Below are 14,748 nucleotides of genomic sequence, written 5' to 3'. Positions count from 1 at the left end.
AGGCCCAAAACTATGTAGAGTGAATTATACATTGTCACAGGGTCCACTCCTGGCAGGTGGCACCTGCCCCTGGTGGCTTTGGGGATTAGCTCCTTCCAGGTATGGTTTGCCTTGGAGGACTTTGATACCCCAGAATGGGAGGACTAGAGTGACCTGGCCGGAGGGCAAGTCACGAAGAGGAAGCTGCAGCTCCTGGAGTAAGATTGTCCTCTCTCACCCTGCGACCTATGTGTGAAGAGACCTCTGGCTGTCTTTTCACATGTAGGCCACAGGGTGAGAGAGGACCATCTCACTTCAGGAGCTGCAGCTTTCTCTTCATGACTTGCCCTCCGGCCAGGTCACTCTGGTCCCCCCGTTCTGGGGTATCAAAGTCCTCCAAGGCAAACTATCCCAGGCAGTCCACTCTCTGCTGTCTGGTCCATGCCACCTCCCCAGTGGCTAGTAGGAGAACCTGGGCCTGCAACTCTCATCAGCAACCAAGGTGTGCCTACCCCATACCTTGTAGCATTTTCCATGAGCCTTTCCTGTCTTTCTCATTCTCCCCGATCTCTGGTTTGCAAGCCCAAACTCCCTCCTCCTAGGGAGTAACTGCAGGCTACTCTCTATAGGCCAAACACACCTCCCTTCTCCCAGGAAGTGACTGCAGACTACCTCCCTGCAGTTCATTTTTGCTCTTAGATCCTGGGCTTTATACAGTGTTTGTGTGAGGTGGACACCCCATCACAATCACTCCTCCTCAAGACTGCATCCCTGGAAGACACGGGTGTCTCCTGCCTGGCATCTGCCATAACTGGGCCCATAAGTCATCCATCTCTTGCTCAAGGTCCCCCACCATGAGGAGCAATCTGCCTTTCTCCTCGATGGTGTCCTGATACTCACTTCACTGCAATTCTAAATCTTCTACAGCTTCTTGTAAGGCATGCTTGGCTGCTCCTAATTTCTTCTGCAGCATCTTTACTTGCTGCACAGAATCCCCCAGCTCCCTTTCCCTCAGGGTCTGAGTTCCCATCATAGCCTCCCTCACTTCTGTGTTCGTTCCTGTGTCTATTTGGGCCTTCTCCATCCCAATCATTTTATCTTCTGATCCCTTTTTTCCTATCTCATTCGGGTCCATGCTATCCTGTTTGCGACCCCGTCCTTTCTTAAGAGGGCAGTGCCTTCTTATATGGCCGATCTTGTTGAACCCAAAACAAACCTTTTTCTGTGCCTTGTCAGCTGGCCATGCTTTGACCTTCTCTTGTCTAGTCCCCTCTCCTGGGCTCACCTTCACCTTACAACTCATATATGTCCTCCTTAGGTGCCCCTGCTGACCGCAGGCAAAACATGCCCCTCCCTTTCCTGTTCTCCACACAGGTTGGACTCTTTGGGGGTTCTTTGTTTTTCTGCATTCTGGGTGAGGCTTCTCTCCCCCATACAGGTAGGGGCACTCTCTTTTTCAGGTGTCCCCTTCACCTGGAGGCATAACACTCCTTTGGCCTTGCTTCTGCCCTCCTGGCCCTAGTACCTCTTTTCCACTCTCTGCAGTCTCTGCTAATTTCTTCCTGCATGAGCTTAAATAAATACAGTGCTTTGAGCCAGCTGTGTCAAATAGTTTTGCAGGTACCAATGTGCCTCCCACTGTCTCTGATCATACTTCAGCAGGATCTGGATCCGTTCTGGCTGTTTGCCAGTCCCCATCTGCAGGGGCGAAGACTCTGGAGTCCAGGCTGGGAGCGTATAAGTGCCTTCAGCAGAAAAGGCTTCCACCTACTGTGACTCCATTTTCTCTTTCCCTTTTTTCTGTTATTGCCTTCCATGCTCCTCTTGTATCAGGTGTGACCACCTTATACTGTCCCTCATGGTCCACCACAATCTCTTAGACTCCCCTTTTATAAGGAGTAATCGCCTGTCCGCATTCTCCACCACGTCACGAGTCCACTCATTGCAGGTGACACCTCCTCCTGGTGGCTCTGGGGATTAGCTCCTTCCAGGTGCTGTGCCCTCCTCTGTCAGTCTCTTCACCCGTCATTATCTCCCACCCTCTGGCATCTCTCATTCCAGGAGTTGCAGCTTCCTCTTAGTGACTCAGCCCTCTGGCCAAATCACTGAGGTCCTCCCCTTCCAGGGTATCAAAGTCTTCCAAGACAAGCTGTCCCAGGCAGTCCACTCTCTGCTGCCTGGTCCACGCTACTTCCCCAGGGGCCTGCAGGGGAACCCAGGCCTTTGCTCTACTCCAGGTTCTAGCTCAGTGCCCTTTCATCAGCAGCCAGGGTCTGCCCTATCTCATACCTTGTTGCATTTCCCCTGAGCCTTTCCTGCCTTTCTGGCTCTCCCACCTCTCTGGTTTACCAGCCCAAACTCCCTCCAACCAGGGAGTAACTGTAGGTTTCCTATCTCTATACCCTAAACACACCCTCTTCTCCCAGGAAGTGACAGCAGACTATCTCCCTGCCATCCCTTTGTGCTCTCGGATCTTGGGCTTTATACAGGCCCCTCCTCTTCCTGTCCAGCTGAACCTCAGGTCTAATTAATCCCATCTCCCTGGCTTCTCCAGGTGTAGCCTAGGCAGCTAATTGGCCTACCTGGCCACCTTGACCCTTTCAGGCCTTATGTGGGGTGGATACCCCATCATACACCTGTGTCGTGTCTTGAATCACAAGTACAGTCTTTACATAATATAAGTGTAACATGTTCATTGCAGCTAAAACCTATATGCAGGAGAACAGCCATATCCAGCACTATCTGTAGCTTTTGGATGTTCTTCAAGATTAGTTTCAGGTAGAGCATGTGAGAAACGTGGAGGTCACAAAGATATGGATTATTCCGGTTATGATGCCATCTTGATTCAGCCAGTTACCAACAGAATTTACTTAAATCTAATAAGCACTAGGACATTCTTCTCTTACTCTGTCCTTTATTTTATATTTACTGTCTTGTCCCCATTCTAGACTTTCAACTATAGCTAATAAAAGGCATAGTGTCACCACAATTATGCAAATAATTAACTATGATCTTATTTGACTTTTATGGTTTCAGCTCCCTTCAGCAATACTGGATCATACATTTATAACTTTAAGTAGGGAAATGACTGACAAGTAATGGATATGATCACAACTTTTACATATTGGTTATGAATGTGATCCTCTGGAGGAAGAGGCATGTAGGATGAAATAAATAGCATTACTTTTAGCATTATTGGCTGTAAGACAGATGATACTTTGGTCATTCCAAAATTTGCAAACCCTACATGAGGACTAACAGCATTCTGCATGAAGGCTAGACAATGGCCAAGTATTTCAATTTATGTCAATAAGAAAGACTGCTTATCATTATTATATTATCTCATCAGAAACAACAACAGGATCTACTATGTCTTCAGAATATTGCTCATGTTTTAGTTATCTCTGAAGTTGGTCTTAAGCACCATCTGCTAGGGATCACATATATAAGAGCTATGATTGACATGCGCCATAGTGTTTACATTCACTGCAAAATGTGCATAATCTATGAGAAATATTTTTGACAATCTGGGCTCTACAGTTATGATGAAATATGTTCAGTGTCAACATTCATATCAAGTATTTGTTTCTTTGAATGATTAATTTTCTACCCTGTTGCAAAATGATACCATAACAGCTTTTTAAAAAAGATGAACAAGAGATTGTGAATTATCACAGTTTAACGACATTTCCTTCTGTTGCTCTGATAGTATCAAGCATCGAGTATAAGTACACTATTATGTGTCCCAACACTATCTTATTGGCCTCTATTTGGGGGTTGAAAAAATAAAAATTTATTTCTGAAAGGTTTATCAGAAATCATACCTGCTCGCTTTAAAAGCATGGAAGAAATTATTGCTCTTGATTCATAAGTGTACTGTGTTAAAGAAGATATTGGCATCTAAAGGCAATTAGAGTAATTAATGTTGCTATTCTGTCCCAAAGAGAAATTCTTCTCCACTTCTACTCTGTGTTTTTTATGACATCTTATTGATCAAAGTAAGATTACGCTCCAAGATGAGCAGAACGACAAGGTGTACGTTTTGTCAACAATATGTGAAAAAGCAGCTTGGTTACTGTGTTTATTTCCTTTCTAGTATACTGGGTTAGCTTTTAGTTCAAGGGAGTCTGCCACACAGCATCTGAGCATGTCATCAACATACTTGTTATCACCTTCACTATCAAACAGAAACACAGTTAACAGCCTACCCTACAAAATATGGTTCTGTTCCAAGTAGCATATTTCTGAGAATAATTTGTTTAGTATCCTGGGCCTGCATTGCACTTTATGGGCAAATAAAGACACGGTCCCTGCCCTGTGGGTCTAACAGTTTAAATAAATATAGCTGAGAACATTTAATACCGGCTGTTGTGTGATATTAATATTTGGTGGCTTCTTCATTTCAGACGTGGAAATAATTTGAGGAAGTCACTCAGTGATTCTAGGAGCACTCAACGGCTTGACCATTATCATAATAATAATAATAATAATAATAATTAATACATCATAAATTCATAGAAACCAGAGATGGAAAAATACATCTTAGGCCATCCAGCCCATCTTCATTCTCGGGGTTATTCTCTAATGGACATCTATTACATGTTTGACTAGTCGAATGTTAAACATGTCAGGCAATGTAACTTCCCCCCTTTCCTTGGCAAGACTATTCAACAGCATTTTAGGGCCTGATCCAAAGCCCATTGAAATCAGTGGACAGACTTCAATTAACTTCAGTGGGCTTTTGTTCAGGCCCTAATATTTTATTGTCAGGGATTTTTTCTTGGTAATCAGGGTACATTTTTCTTCTTTTCTTCTTTTGACTGCTAGTTATCTATGTTTATATGCAATGTACTCAACTAACTGTTGCTCTGAGAATCATAAATTTGAACTTCCTGAATTTTGTACGTATACAATCTAAAGAGTAAATACATCTCATCAGAAAAGTTAGAAATTTCAATGAGAAATGGCAAAAACAATTCTGTGGAATTTTTTTTCCATTTTTCACCCAAGTCTAACCATAATGTTGCTTTTAATCAGTTGTATCTATAATGTTGCATTTACTTTTTTTACAAGAAAATAGAACGGTGCTACTAAGTCCAATCAAATAAATATATTATTGTAAGAAATGTCCAGTGCTATCCAGTGGGGGATATCATGCAAAACTAGAACTGGATGTGCAGTCTAATGATGATGATAGATTCAGATCAACATAGGGGAGACTTACGGTGCGGAATGACTAGCTAAGATAAAGGAAGTGTCTGACATAGTATATAGCTTTCTTTGTATTTGAACATGCTGTATTTATTTGCATATTTGGAGAAGCACATAGAAAGCTGATTCAACATACAGAAAGCAAATGTGCACCTAAGGGTGTTGCAAATATTGGGAGTGGCAAAGCATTCAGGTCTCAGTTCTGCAAATACGTAATCACGTGTGTAAGTATTTTCAGGATTAGGGTTTCAGTAACGTTGTGGAACCAAATGTGGGCTTGTCGGGACAGATATTTACAAGTTTGTCTAGAGCAACAGAATTCCTTGAGCAAGTCCTGATCATTCCTTTAGCAGAAAGTTGCACACTGTGTTTAAACAATATGCAGCTTCCTGCTGCTTTTGCTATCAATGTTTCTAACTCAAATTTTGTCTAACATGCCAGTAGTCCATGTTCTGAACAAAAGTCATGATTCTCACTCTGATCATCTACATGGGCAGGTCCCTTATGCACAGAGTCAGCTGAGCTCTGCTTGAGTTCAGGGGTCTGTCCACATGGATCAGATTGCAGGATTGGGGCTTAAGTCCATAGATTCACTGAAGTTCTAAAAAGTAGCCAGCTTTTAGATAGGATTGCAAAAAGCAGTCAGATTTGACTGTTCTTTCCATACACTGACATCTCAAACACAGCTGAATGGAATTTTGACAACCTGCCTCCCCTCACCTCACCACACCTTCCCCACACAAGTTAACTTTTGAACTGAGTCTTAATGTGAGAAATTTCATCCCAAAAAGTAATTTGTTGGAGAAAGTTATAAGCAACAGAAAATGGCACATATATTAAAAGTGGCTTTTCAATGCTACCTATAGCATCATTATCATAAACATGTAAAAATGAGCTCATTTTCAGTTGCTTCCTTCCACAGAGGTCAATGTGACTTACAAATTATCAAATATGTCACAAAACAGGTCTTAGAAGGCAAATCCTTCCTGTTGCTTGCAAAAAATAGTCCATTTCCAAAAATAATGTCATCACTTTTATGTGCTACTGGTACATCTTTGTAAGTCTGTGGTAATTGCCCAAAGTCAGTTAACTGTTGATGAACACAGTAAAAGAATCATAAGTCTTATGAATATTACAGAAACTCCTAAATTGTATTCCAGTAGAGTCAACTCAAAGTACTTCATCCTGTAAAAGGGATCTACACTGGCAGAAATATGTGCCTGGAAAAGTTCTTTTGCAAGATCAGGGCCTAGCACAGTAAATATGCCCTCAGAGATTATATTGAGACCTTGATTTAGTATTTAATTTCAGGGGCTGGAAGGATCTGTTTCACTTCGTGAGTATGAAATGTCATCATAAAATTAAGATCTTTGACATAGCATGTGAACATGTGAAACAACATGACTCCTTCACATTTTTAGTAGGGCCAGTATTGGCGACCACTGTTGCCAACGTTCACTTGGTAAATAAGCGCCCTGACTTCCACAATAAGCCAAAAATCAAGCTAATCCCATTTCAAAACAAGGCCAAAATGAGCCAATCCCTAAGAACCCTAACACTCTATGTGACTAGACTCCCTGGTGTGCAGTCTGGGACTCTGGTGAGCTTGCTGTGCATCCCTGACTGTCTCCCCTGCTTGCCCCACCTTGCCCCTGCTTGCCGGGAGCCAATCAAAAAAAAGAAACAACAAGCTACAAGCCAAAAACTAGCCAACAAGCAACTCACAAGGCAATTAAGCCAAAAACAAGCCAAATTTCTGTGGGTTTTTTTGCGGGTTTGGCATGTCTGTTGGCAACAGGTTTTGAACCAGGCATACGTAAAGAGAGGAGGATTCTCTGAAGTAGAGGCAAGTGTTGATGTTGTGACCAGCCAAGCAGCCAGGTAGTTAAGCCAGTTGAAAGATAGGTGATGGGCAGAATTAAGGCAAAATGGGTCTTGAAACAGAATATGAGAAGACCAGAAACCTTTGATACAAAAGGGAAGCAAAGCAAATTTGATTACCCCCTCAGCAACAGAGTGATGGTGGCCCAGAAATAGGAATGGAGGTGGACTGGACTTGAAAAGGAAACCATTCTTGAGCCTGGAATTGGATAGGAAAAAATGTATTTAGAAAATGATTTAGTTAAATTGGTGAAATTTCTTCGTGAAAACTAAGCCTTGCAATCAGAGTGAGATGAGAGCCATTTGAGCAGAGGAAAGGGGGTCACACTGAGAAACAGAACTGGACCAGAGATATTTCTAGTCCACTATCTTGTCTGTCACAGTTGTCAGTACCAGATGTTTTAGTATAAGGTTCAAGGAAAACAACCCATAATAGGCAGTTGTGAAATAACGTATATGGGAAATTAATTCCTAATTCCTCTCAGTTAGAATTTAGGTTATGCCTTGAAGCATGAAGATTTATATCATTTAAAAAAAATCCTTGCTAATTTGGCAGTGGATGTTCTTATTATCCATATAAATGGTTACTTTTTTTTTACTTCTCCTCAGCTCTTGGTCTGAATTATATCTTTGGCAATGCGTTCTGCAGGCTTAATTATGCTCTCAAATTCACAGATAATATCAGGGGATGCAGACCCAGGAGATATCGTCAAAAATATGATGTCTGCAAATACATTAAACTGTATTTTGGTGTATTTATATGCAACAAAATTTGACAGGCTAGATTCTATTTTCAGTTTCACCTTCAACTCCTCCCAATTTATTGTGGTCGTGCAGGGATAACTGAGCAATATTTGGCCCAGTAACTTCAATAATATCTCTGTCTTTTACTCAGCATTGTATATTTCATCCCAAAGCATCCCATGCCACTTCTAGAACTCAGCAGCTGTTTAATCACATGCAGCAGCACTACAGAACAGTTTTGAACTGGCAGTGCTCATTCAGAGGAAAGAGTGCCACCTACTGAATCACTAACACCACTTCCATAAATGCTCCTAGCTTGTTGACAAAGAACTCCTTCCCAGTAATGCATCTGACCTGTTACAGTTTCATTTGAGGTAATTTTCACATGGGGAAAGCTATTTTTTATTTTATGTTTTTAGACATATTTACGTTTAAGAATAGCAGAACATGGGAACAGTTTGAGTTCTTAGAATATTCTAAAGTTCCCCCATCTTTATAAATTCATTTTCTTTTGGCATTAAGAAGAAGGTTTTTTCTTATCCCACTCATTACATATCTGTGTCTGTATCTTTGTTTGTCTGAATCATACATACATCAGTATATTTTTGTATGTTTTCCTCTTCAAATTACATGGATCATATGCCTTTGGCATTAATCATAAAAGAACAGTGAAGGTATCCAGTTTGCACTGAATAAGTATAGAATCTGGATAACTTCCTAAATCACAAAAACAACAAGGAGTCTGATGGCACCTTAAAGACTAATAGATTTATTTGGGCATAAGCTTTAAAAGCCCACTTCTTCTGTGCATTTTTTACCCAGGAAAGCTTATGCCCAAATAAATCTGTTAGTCTTTAAGGTGCCACCGGACTCCTTGTTGTTTTTGTGGGTACAGACTAACACGGCTACCCCCTGATACTTGACACCTTCTAAATCACGTCATGATATAATGGTGAACCACTGAAGGGAAGTCTGGGAAGATGGAATCAAGAAATACTTCTGTCTTTCATAATATTTCATTCCCTTCACAAATATAGTACTCATCTTAATAACAATTTAAGAAAGAATAAATGCACTTTTTTTAACCCATATAGTTGCCCCAGAAGATCCTAGCAGAAAAGTAGATGGTGATACCATAATTTTCTCTGATGTGCAAGAAAGATCAAGTGCTGTTTATCAATGCAATGCCTCTAATGAATATGGATACTTGCTGGCAAATGCATTTGTGAATGTTTTGGGTAAGATCAATCTTTCATTTTTCATCTGTAACTTAATTAAGAGTTGTTGACTAGTAAATTTTCCTGATATTGTTTAATCTAATCCAGACTTTCTGCAATGCTAAGTAACAGAAAAATATTGCTGGTTAAATCAACAAAAAAGTTAATAAAATAAATCTTTTATATTGCAAGTGATTATGAGTACTGATCAAACCCCTATATAACACAGTTCTTTCTTCTCCTTCATATATGGTCTCCACAGAGCCCCACTGAAGGGGTTGCATGCCCAGCCATATAGCTACAGAACTTTTTTGAGTAGAGTGTGAGCATATCCCTTGAGCCCTCACGCTACAGATGAAGAGCATAGATACCCCACTCTCTCTAACTTCCTCCCTCCCCTTTGCTGATGCAGGCAAGAAAGCATCTTGTCCCCTTTCTCTGTTAGTTCAGGCCAACAGAAATAGCTGTAAAGAGTTAATTAGTACTAGGTTTAAACTAATGTTTCATTTTAATTTTTTAATGTTCCATTAAAAAAAATTATCTTGATCCACATAAAAACCAGGTCTTCAGATAGTCATGAAAAAGGTAAAGGACACGCAGCTAAAGCCTGCAACACCTTTAAGATTTTCTCAGAAATTATCCAAAAGGATTTTAAGACGCTGTTTCAGGATCTGCTCTTGCAAGATGATCTTGTTATGCTTGAGTCAGGGAGACTTTCTTCTAAGAAAGTATCTCCAGCCATGAGTAGTATGGCCTTCAGTGCCTCCCTGTGAGCTTAAGCCTGCTGTAAAATCCTAGTTGGAAAGAGGTCACCTTGTAAAGCCTCCGCACGAGGAACCAAAATAATTAGTTCCAAAGATCCGAGTTCAGTGGATGGAGCCGAGGAAAGACCCTCTTTCATTGCAAGATGTTCCAGAGGAAAGGAGAGGTGCTCCACCAAAGAGTCTGACCCCAGATCCTGGAGTGTGCAGCTTCCTTGCACCCAGGAGTTGTAGAACCGCCTGGTAATTGTGTGGTCAAATCAGTCATCTGCACTGGGGCAAAGATATTGTGTACCTTGCTTCTTCTTCTTTTTTTTTTTTTTAGCATTTTCTGACTTGAATTCTTCCAGTGAAGTCACATACTTCAGTGCTTATCACTATTGCTCACTGAAAAACAAGAAGGAAGTATTTACTTGTAACAGGAAGATTCCCCTGTATTACAGCTTCTACAGACTACCAGCAGCAGAGCTAGATAGAGCCCCTAAGTCACATTAGAGAGAGATGTAAATGTGTAATTTTATAGGCTACTCCTGATCGTCGTAATCAAACATGCCTTATATATAGATAAATAAAATAAAATGTGTTGTGTTGTCTTTTTAGCTGAGCCACCAAGAATTCTGACGCCTGCTAATAAATTATATCAAATCATTGCAAACAATCCTGCATTGCTAGATTGTGCTTTTTTTGGTTCACCTGTGCCTGAAATTGAATGGTAAGTTGTAGTCATTGTGTATAAGTACTTCTGAAGAGGCATTAACTTTCCTTGAAAGCAATCATTTAAATGTTTTTTGTTATTCTATATTTCTTTTTCTAAAAATAAAATAGGGCTCTCTTTTTTTTTAGCATGCACTGATTACAATATTGATACATTAAATTATTTATGTAATTTAACATTTAATTAAATTACTGATCGATTCCATTTAAATTTCACTGCATGGGTTTGCTTGACATCTGTATTTTCTTATGCAGTACTCTAAAATTTGCTTTTCTAACACTAGATGTGATTGAATTAGTGCATGATATTGGATAATGATACAATTTTTAATATAAAGGTTTAAGGGAGTAAAAGGGAGCATCCTGCATGGAGATCTTTATGTTTTTCATGACAATGGAACTCTGGAAATTCCTGTGGCACAAAAGGATAGTACTGGCACATATACCTGCGTAGCAAGGAATAAATTAGGAAAGGTACAAAATGAGGTCCATCTAGAAGTCAAAGGTAAGAAACCAATCATTGTTGTAAACCATTTTAATCACAGTGTAACCCAGAATTTCAAACAATTTAAATGTCTAATAGCAACTCTAAATTTCAGATCCAACAATGATTATTAAACAGCCTGAATATAAAATCATTCAAAAGGGTGGCCAGGTTTCCTTTGAGTGTACTATAAAGCATGATCGTACCTTAATGCCAACTATTACATGGTTGAAGGATAATGGTGAACTGCCAGTTGATGAAAGGTACAGATAAATTATTTATTTTGTTTTTTGTAATTGTACTTTTAAACTCATTTTTGTTCATGTTTCTCCTGTTCATCTGAAATGTTGGGTAACTCTTCCACAAGAAGACTACTCAATAACAACATCAGACCCATGTTTGTCTTTGCCTAAAAGCCCATCCTAGTACAGTGGCAAAGTGAAGGCAGCAATTAGAAATGCAAAAGCAACATTTAAACAATGGAAAAAATGGGAAATAGATAGCAATCAAAATAAATTAGAAGTATGAATAGTAGAAATTTGATAAAGGAAGCTAAAGACATCAGGGAAAAATCCATGGTTAGTGCTAAGAACAATAAGAAAGAGTTTTTAAAAGTATATTAGGAGCAAAAGAATTCATAGCAATGGTATATGCCCATTAATAGATAGAGATGATAAAATTGTTTGTGATGCAGGCAAGGCAGAAGTGTTCAATAAATATTTCTATTCTGTATCTGGAAAGAAGCAGAATGATGTACTTGTATCACATCAGGATGATGAAGTAATTTCTAGTCCATTAATAAGCAAGGCTTTCATTAAACAATATCTGCTAGATATAAACATTTTAAACTGAATAGATCCAGAAAAGTTGCACCCAGGAATATTGAAAGAGCTGTGTGAGGAGATCTCTAGCCTGCTGATATTAATTTTAATAAATCTTGAAATACAAGGGAAATTTCAGAAAACTGGAAGAGTGCTAATGTGCTGATATTCAAAACGAGCAAACAGGTTGACCCACATAACTATAGGTCAGTAAGCCTGACTTCAATCCTGGGGAAAATAATGGAAGAGCTGATACAGGATTCAATTGATAAAAAATAGGAATATAAATAATGCCAGTCAATATGGTTTTATGGAAAATGAATTATGTCAAACAAACTTGATTTCATTCTTGGATGAGATTACAATTTTGACTGATGAAATTAACTGTAGATGTAATATACTTAAACTTTTGTAAGACATTTGATTTAGTACCACATGACATTCTGAGTAAAAAAAATAGCATTGTACAATATTAAGACAGCACATATTAAATGGGTTAAGAAAGGGGTAGCTGACAGATTTTTAAAAGTAGTTGTACATGGGGAGTCATCATCATGGTGGTGTTTCTAGTGGGGTTTCTCAAGGATCACTATTAGGCTTCATTCTATTTATCATTTTCATAAATAATCTGGAAGTAAATATAAAAACACAGCTAATTAAATTTACTGATGACACAAAGATTGGTAAAGTGGTAAATGATAGGGCAGACAGGGCAGTCATACAGAGTGATCTGGATTGCTTGGTAATCTTCAAACAAAATGTGTTTTAATATAGCCAAATGCTAAGTTATACATCTAGAAACAAGGAATGCAGACCAAATCTAAGGAATGGGGGCCTGTATGCTGGAAAGCAGTGACTGAAAAATATCTTGGGGTCATAATGTACCCTGAACTGAACATGAGTTTCCAGTGTGATGCTGTGGCAAAAGGGGTAATGCGATCCTTGAATGTATAACCAGGGGAGTGGTGAGTAGGAACAGGGAAGTGATTTGACTTCTGTATATGGGTTGGTGAGACTGGTACTGGAATATTGTATACAGTTCTGGTGTGCACATTTTAATAAGTATGTTGAAAAATTGGGAAGGGTGCAGAAAAGAGCCACAAAAAACATTTGAGGGCAGGAGAAAATGCCTCATAGTGTGAGACTGAGAACTGAATCTCTTTAGGTTTTCAGAAATAAGATTGAGGCATCCTTTGATTACAACGTATAAGTACTTTAGCAGGGAAAAAAATACCTGGTACTATAAGGCTCTTTAATCTAGAAGAGAAAGGAATCCCAAGAACCAATGGCTGGATGCTGGTGCCCAACAAATTCCAATTAGAAATAAGGCACAAAGTTTTAGCAGTGGGAGTGATTAACTATTGGAACGAACTACCAAGGGAAGTGAAGGATTCTCCTTCTCTTGGTGGCATCCATTGAAGATTGGATGTCTTTCTGGAATATGTGCTTTGGCCAAACACAAGTTATGTTTTAGTCAAACAAAGGTTATTGGGTTCAATGCAGAAGTAACTGGATGAAATGTAAAGGCCTGCGATATACAGGAGGTCATATTAAGTGATGTTATGGTCCCTTCTGGCCTAAAATTCTAAATCACAGAGAGAGTACTTTTTCTGTTCTTGATCTAGAAAACACTAGAGCTTTGTAATTATGTGGCCGACTTTAACAACTTGTATGAGAATGCAGGACTTTTCTGTTGAGGGCATCCTAGGCTAAAACTCTACATTTAACTGCAAGGTAACTACTGTTAAATCAAACTGGCAGATGGGTGGGAGAAGGAGCTTGGGAGCTAGGAGAGAGGAGGTCCTGTAGGGAAGCCCTAGCAACAGTCAAGCTTGGGTAGGATTCTTAGGCTGAAGTTTATATTGTGCTAATGTTAACCTGCCAATACAGCCAAATTCAACAAAGTAAGTTCTTTGTTCCAAAAGTGAAAAGCATATCTCTGTATGGATTTGGTTGTGGGGGAAGGAGGGGGGGGCTGCTTATTAATGTTTCTAGCAGATTCTGTCAGTGTTTACCCTACATTCATGACCATGCATGGGTGAATCATTTCTAGGCTTCCAACTGTAATTTTGGGCAGAAACGTTGAAAGGTTTTATTTTAAAAAGTTAAGGCAAATAGTATGCAAATATTCCACAGTTAGGCATATTACACAAGTACACATAAGACTTTGCAATTTACTTTCTTTTATTCCAGTAAAACTGGATCAAACAAATGTTTGAAGAAAGCAGCTACAAAAGGTTAGCAAACTCAGAATAAGTGAATTCGTTATAAATCTGATCAGATGTTCACAGCTCTAGTTGTGTGTTGGTGATGTGTCCTGCCTTGTCTTTTGGAGGACATCAGTATCCTGTTGCAGCAACGGTTAGGATTGAAGACTTCTGCTAGCTTCTGAGATGCAAAAGCAACACTTTTGCTGATCAGAGGTCGAATCAACTGCTAAGCGAGGTGTCGTTCAGAAAAGAAAACACATTTGAATACTGATGTTACCTATCAGTGAAAATGTAGTTGTAGTCCAAATGTTGAAGTTACATTAAGTCATGGAGATGTTGCTGGTACCCACAAAAATATTAAGCCATCATTAGGATTTGGTAATTTTATACACAACTTTATTATAACAATGAAAAATCCACTATTGAATGTATTATTTACAGGTTTATTATTCATAAAGATAGTTTGGCCATTATGAATGTAACTGATAAGGATGATGGAACCTATACATGTGTAGCAAATACTACCCTGGACAGCGTTTCTGCAAGTGCCATACTCACTGTTGTTGGTAAGATTGCTTTTAAAATGTTGTAAGGGCAAAGCTGTGTTTGTTTTGTATAAATTGTTAAAGCAGTATTAGATTTGATATGACAGGCACTAACAGAGTTTGATAAAATAAAAACACCCGAACACATATATGCTCTTTGGGCATTCAGTTAAATTTTAAG

General features: G+C 39.3%; 1 protein-coding gene across 28 annotated transcripts in view; it reads left to right on the top strand.

The window, feature by feature from the left end:
* Positions 1 to 14,748, top strand: part of NRCAM (neuronal cell adhesion molecule) — a 298,298-nt gene that overhangs the window by 221,497 nt on the left and 62,053 nt on the right. For all 28 annotated transcript variants that reach the window (XR_012156792.1, XR_012156791.1, XM_073328057.1 and 25 more), the window contains 5 exons: positions 8,910 to 9,053; positions 10,394 to 10,505; positions 10,846 to 11,012; positions 11,107 to 11,254; positions 14,464 to 14,588. Coding sequence is in view for 26 of the 28 variants with exons in the window: in XM_073328057.1 (XP_073184158.1) it covers positions 8,910 to 9,053; positions 10,394 to 10,505; positions 10,846 to 11,012; positions 11,107 to 11,254; positions 14,464 to 14,588 (696 nt within the window). In the remaining 2 variants the exon portion in view is untranslated. The remainder of the gene's footprint in view (positions 1 to 8,909; positions 9,054 to 10,393; positions 10,506 to 10,845; positions 11,013 to 11,106; positions 11,255 to 14,463; positions 14,589 to 14,748) is intronic.

Source organism: Lepidochelys kempii, chromosome 1, assembly GCF_965140265.1.
Source record: "Lepidochelys kempii isolate rLepKem1 chromosome 1, rLepKem1.hap2, whole genome shotgun sequence".
NCBI lineage: Eukaryota > Metazoa > Chordata > Testudines > Cheloniidae > Lepidochelys > Lepidochelys kempii.
Note: the sequence above shows the minus strand (reverse complement) of the source record. Positions and strands in the feature narration are given on the sequence as shown.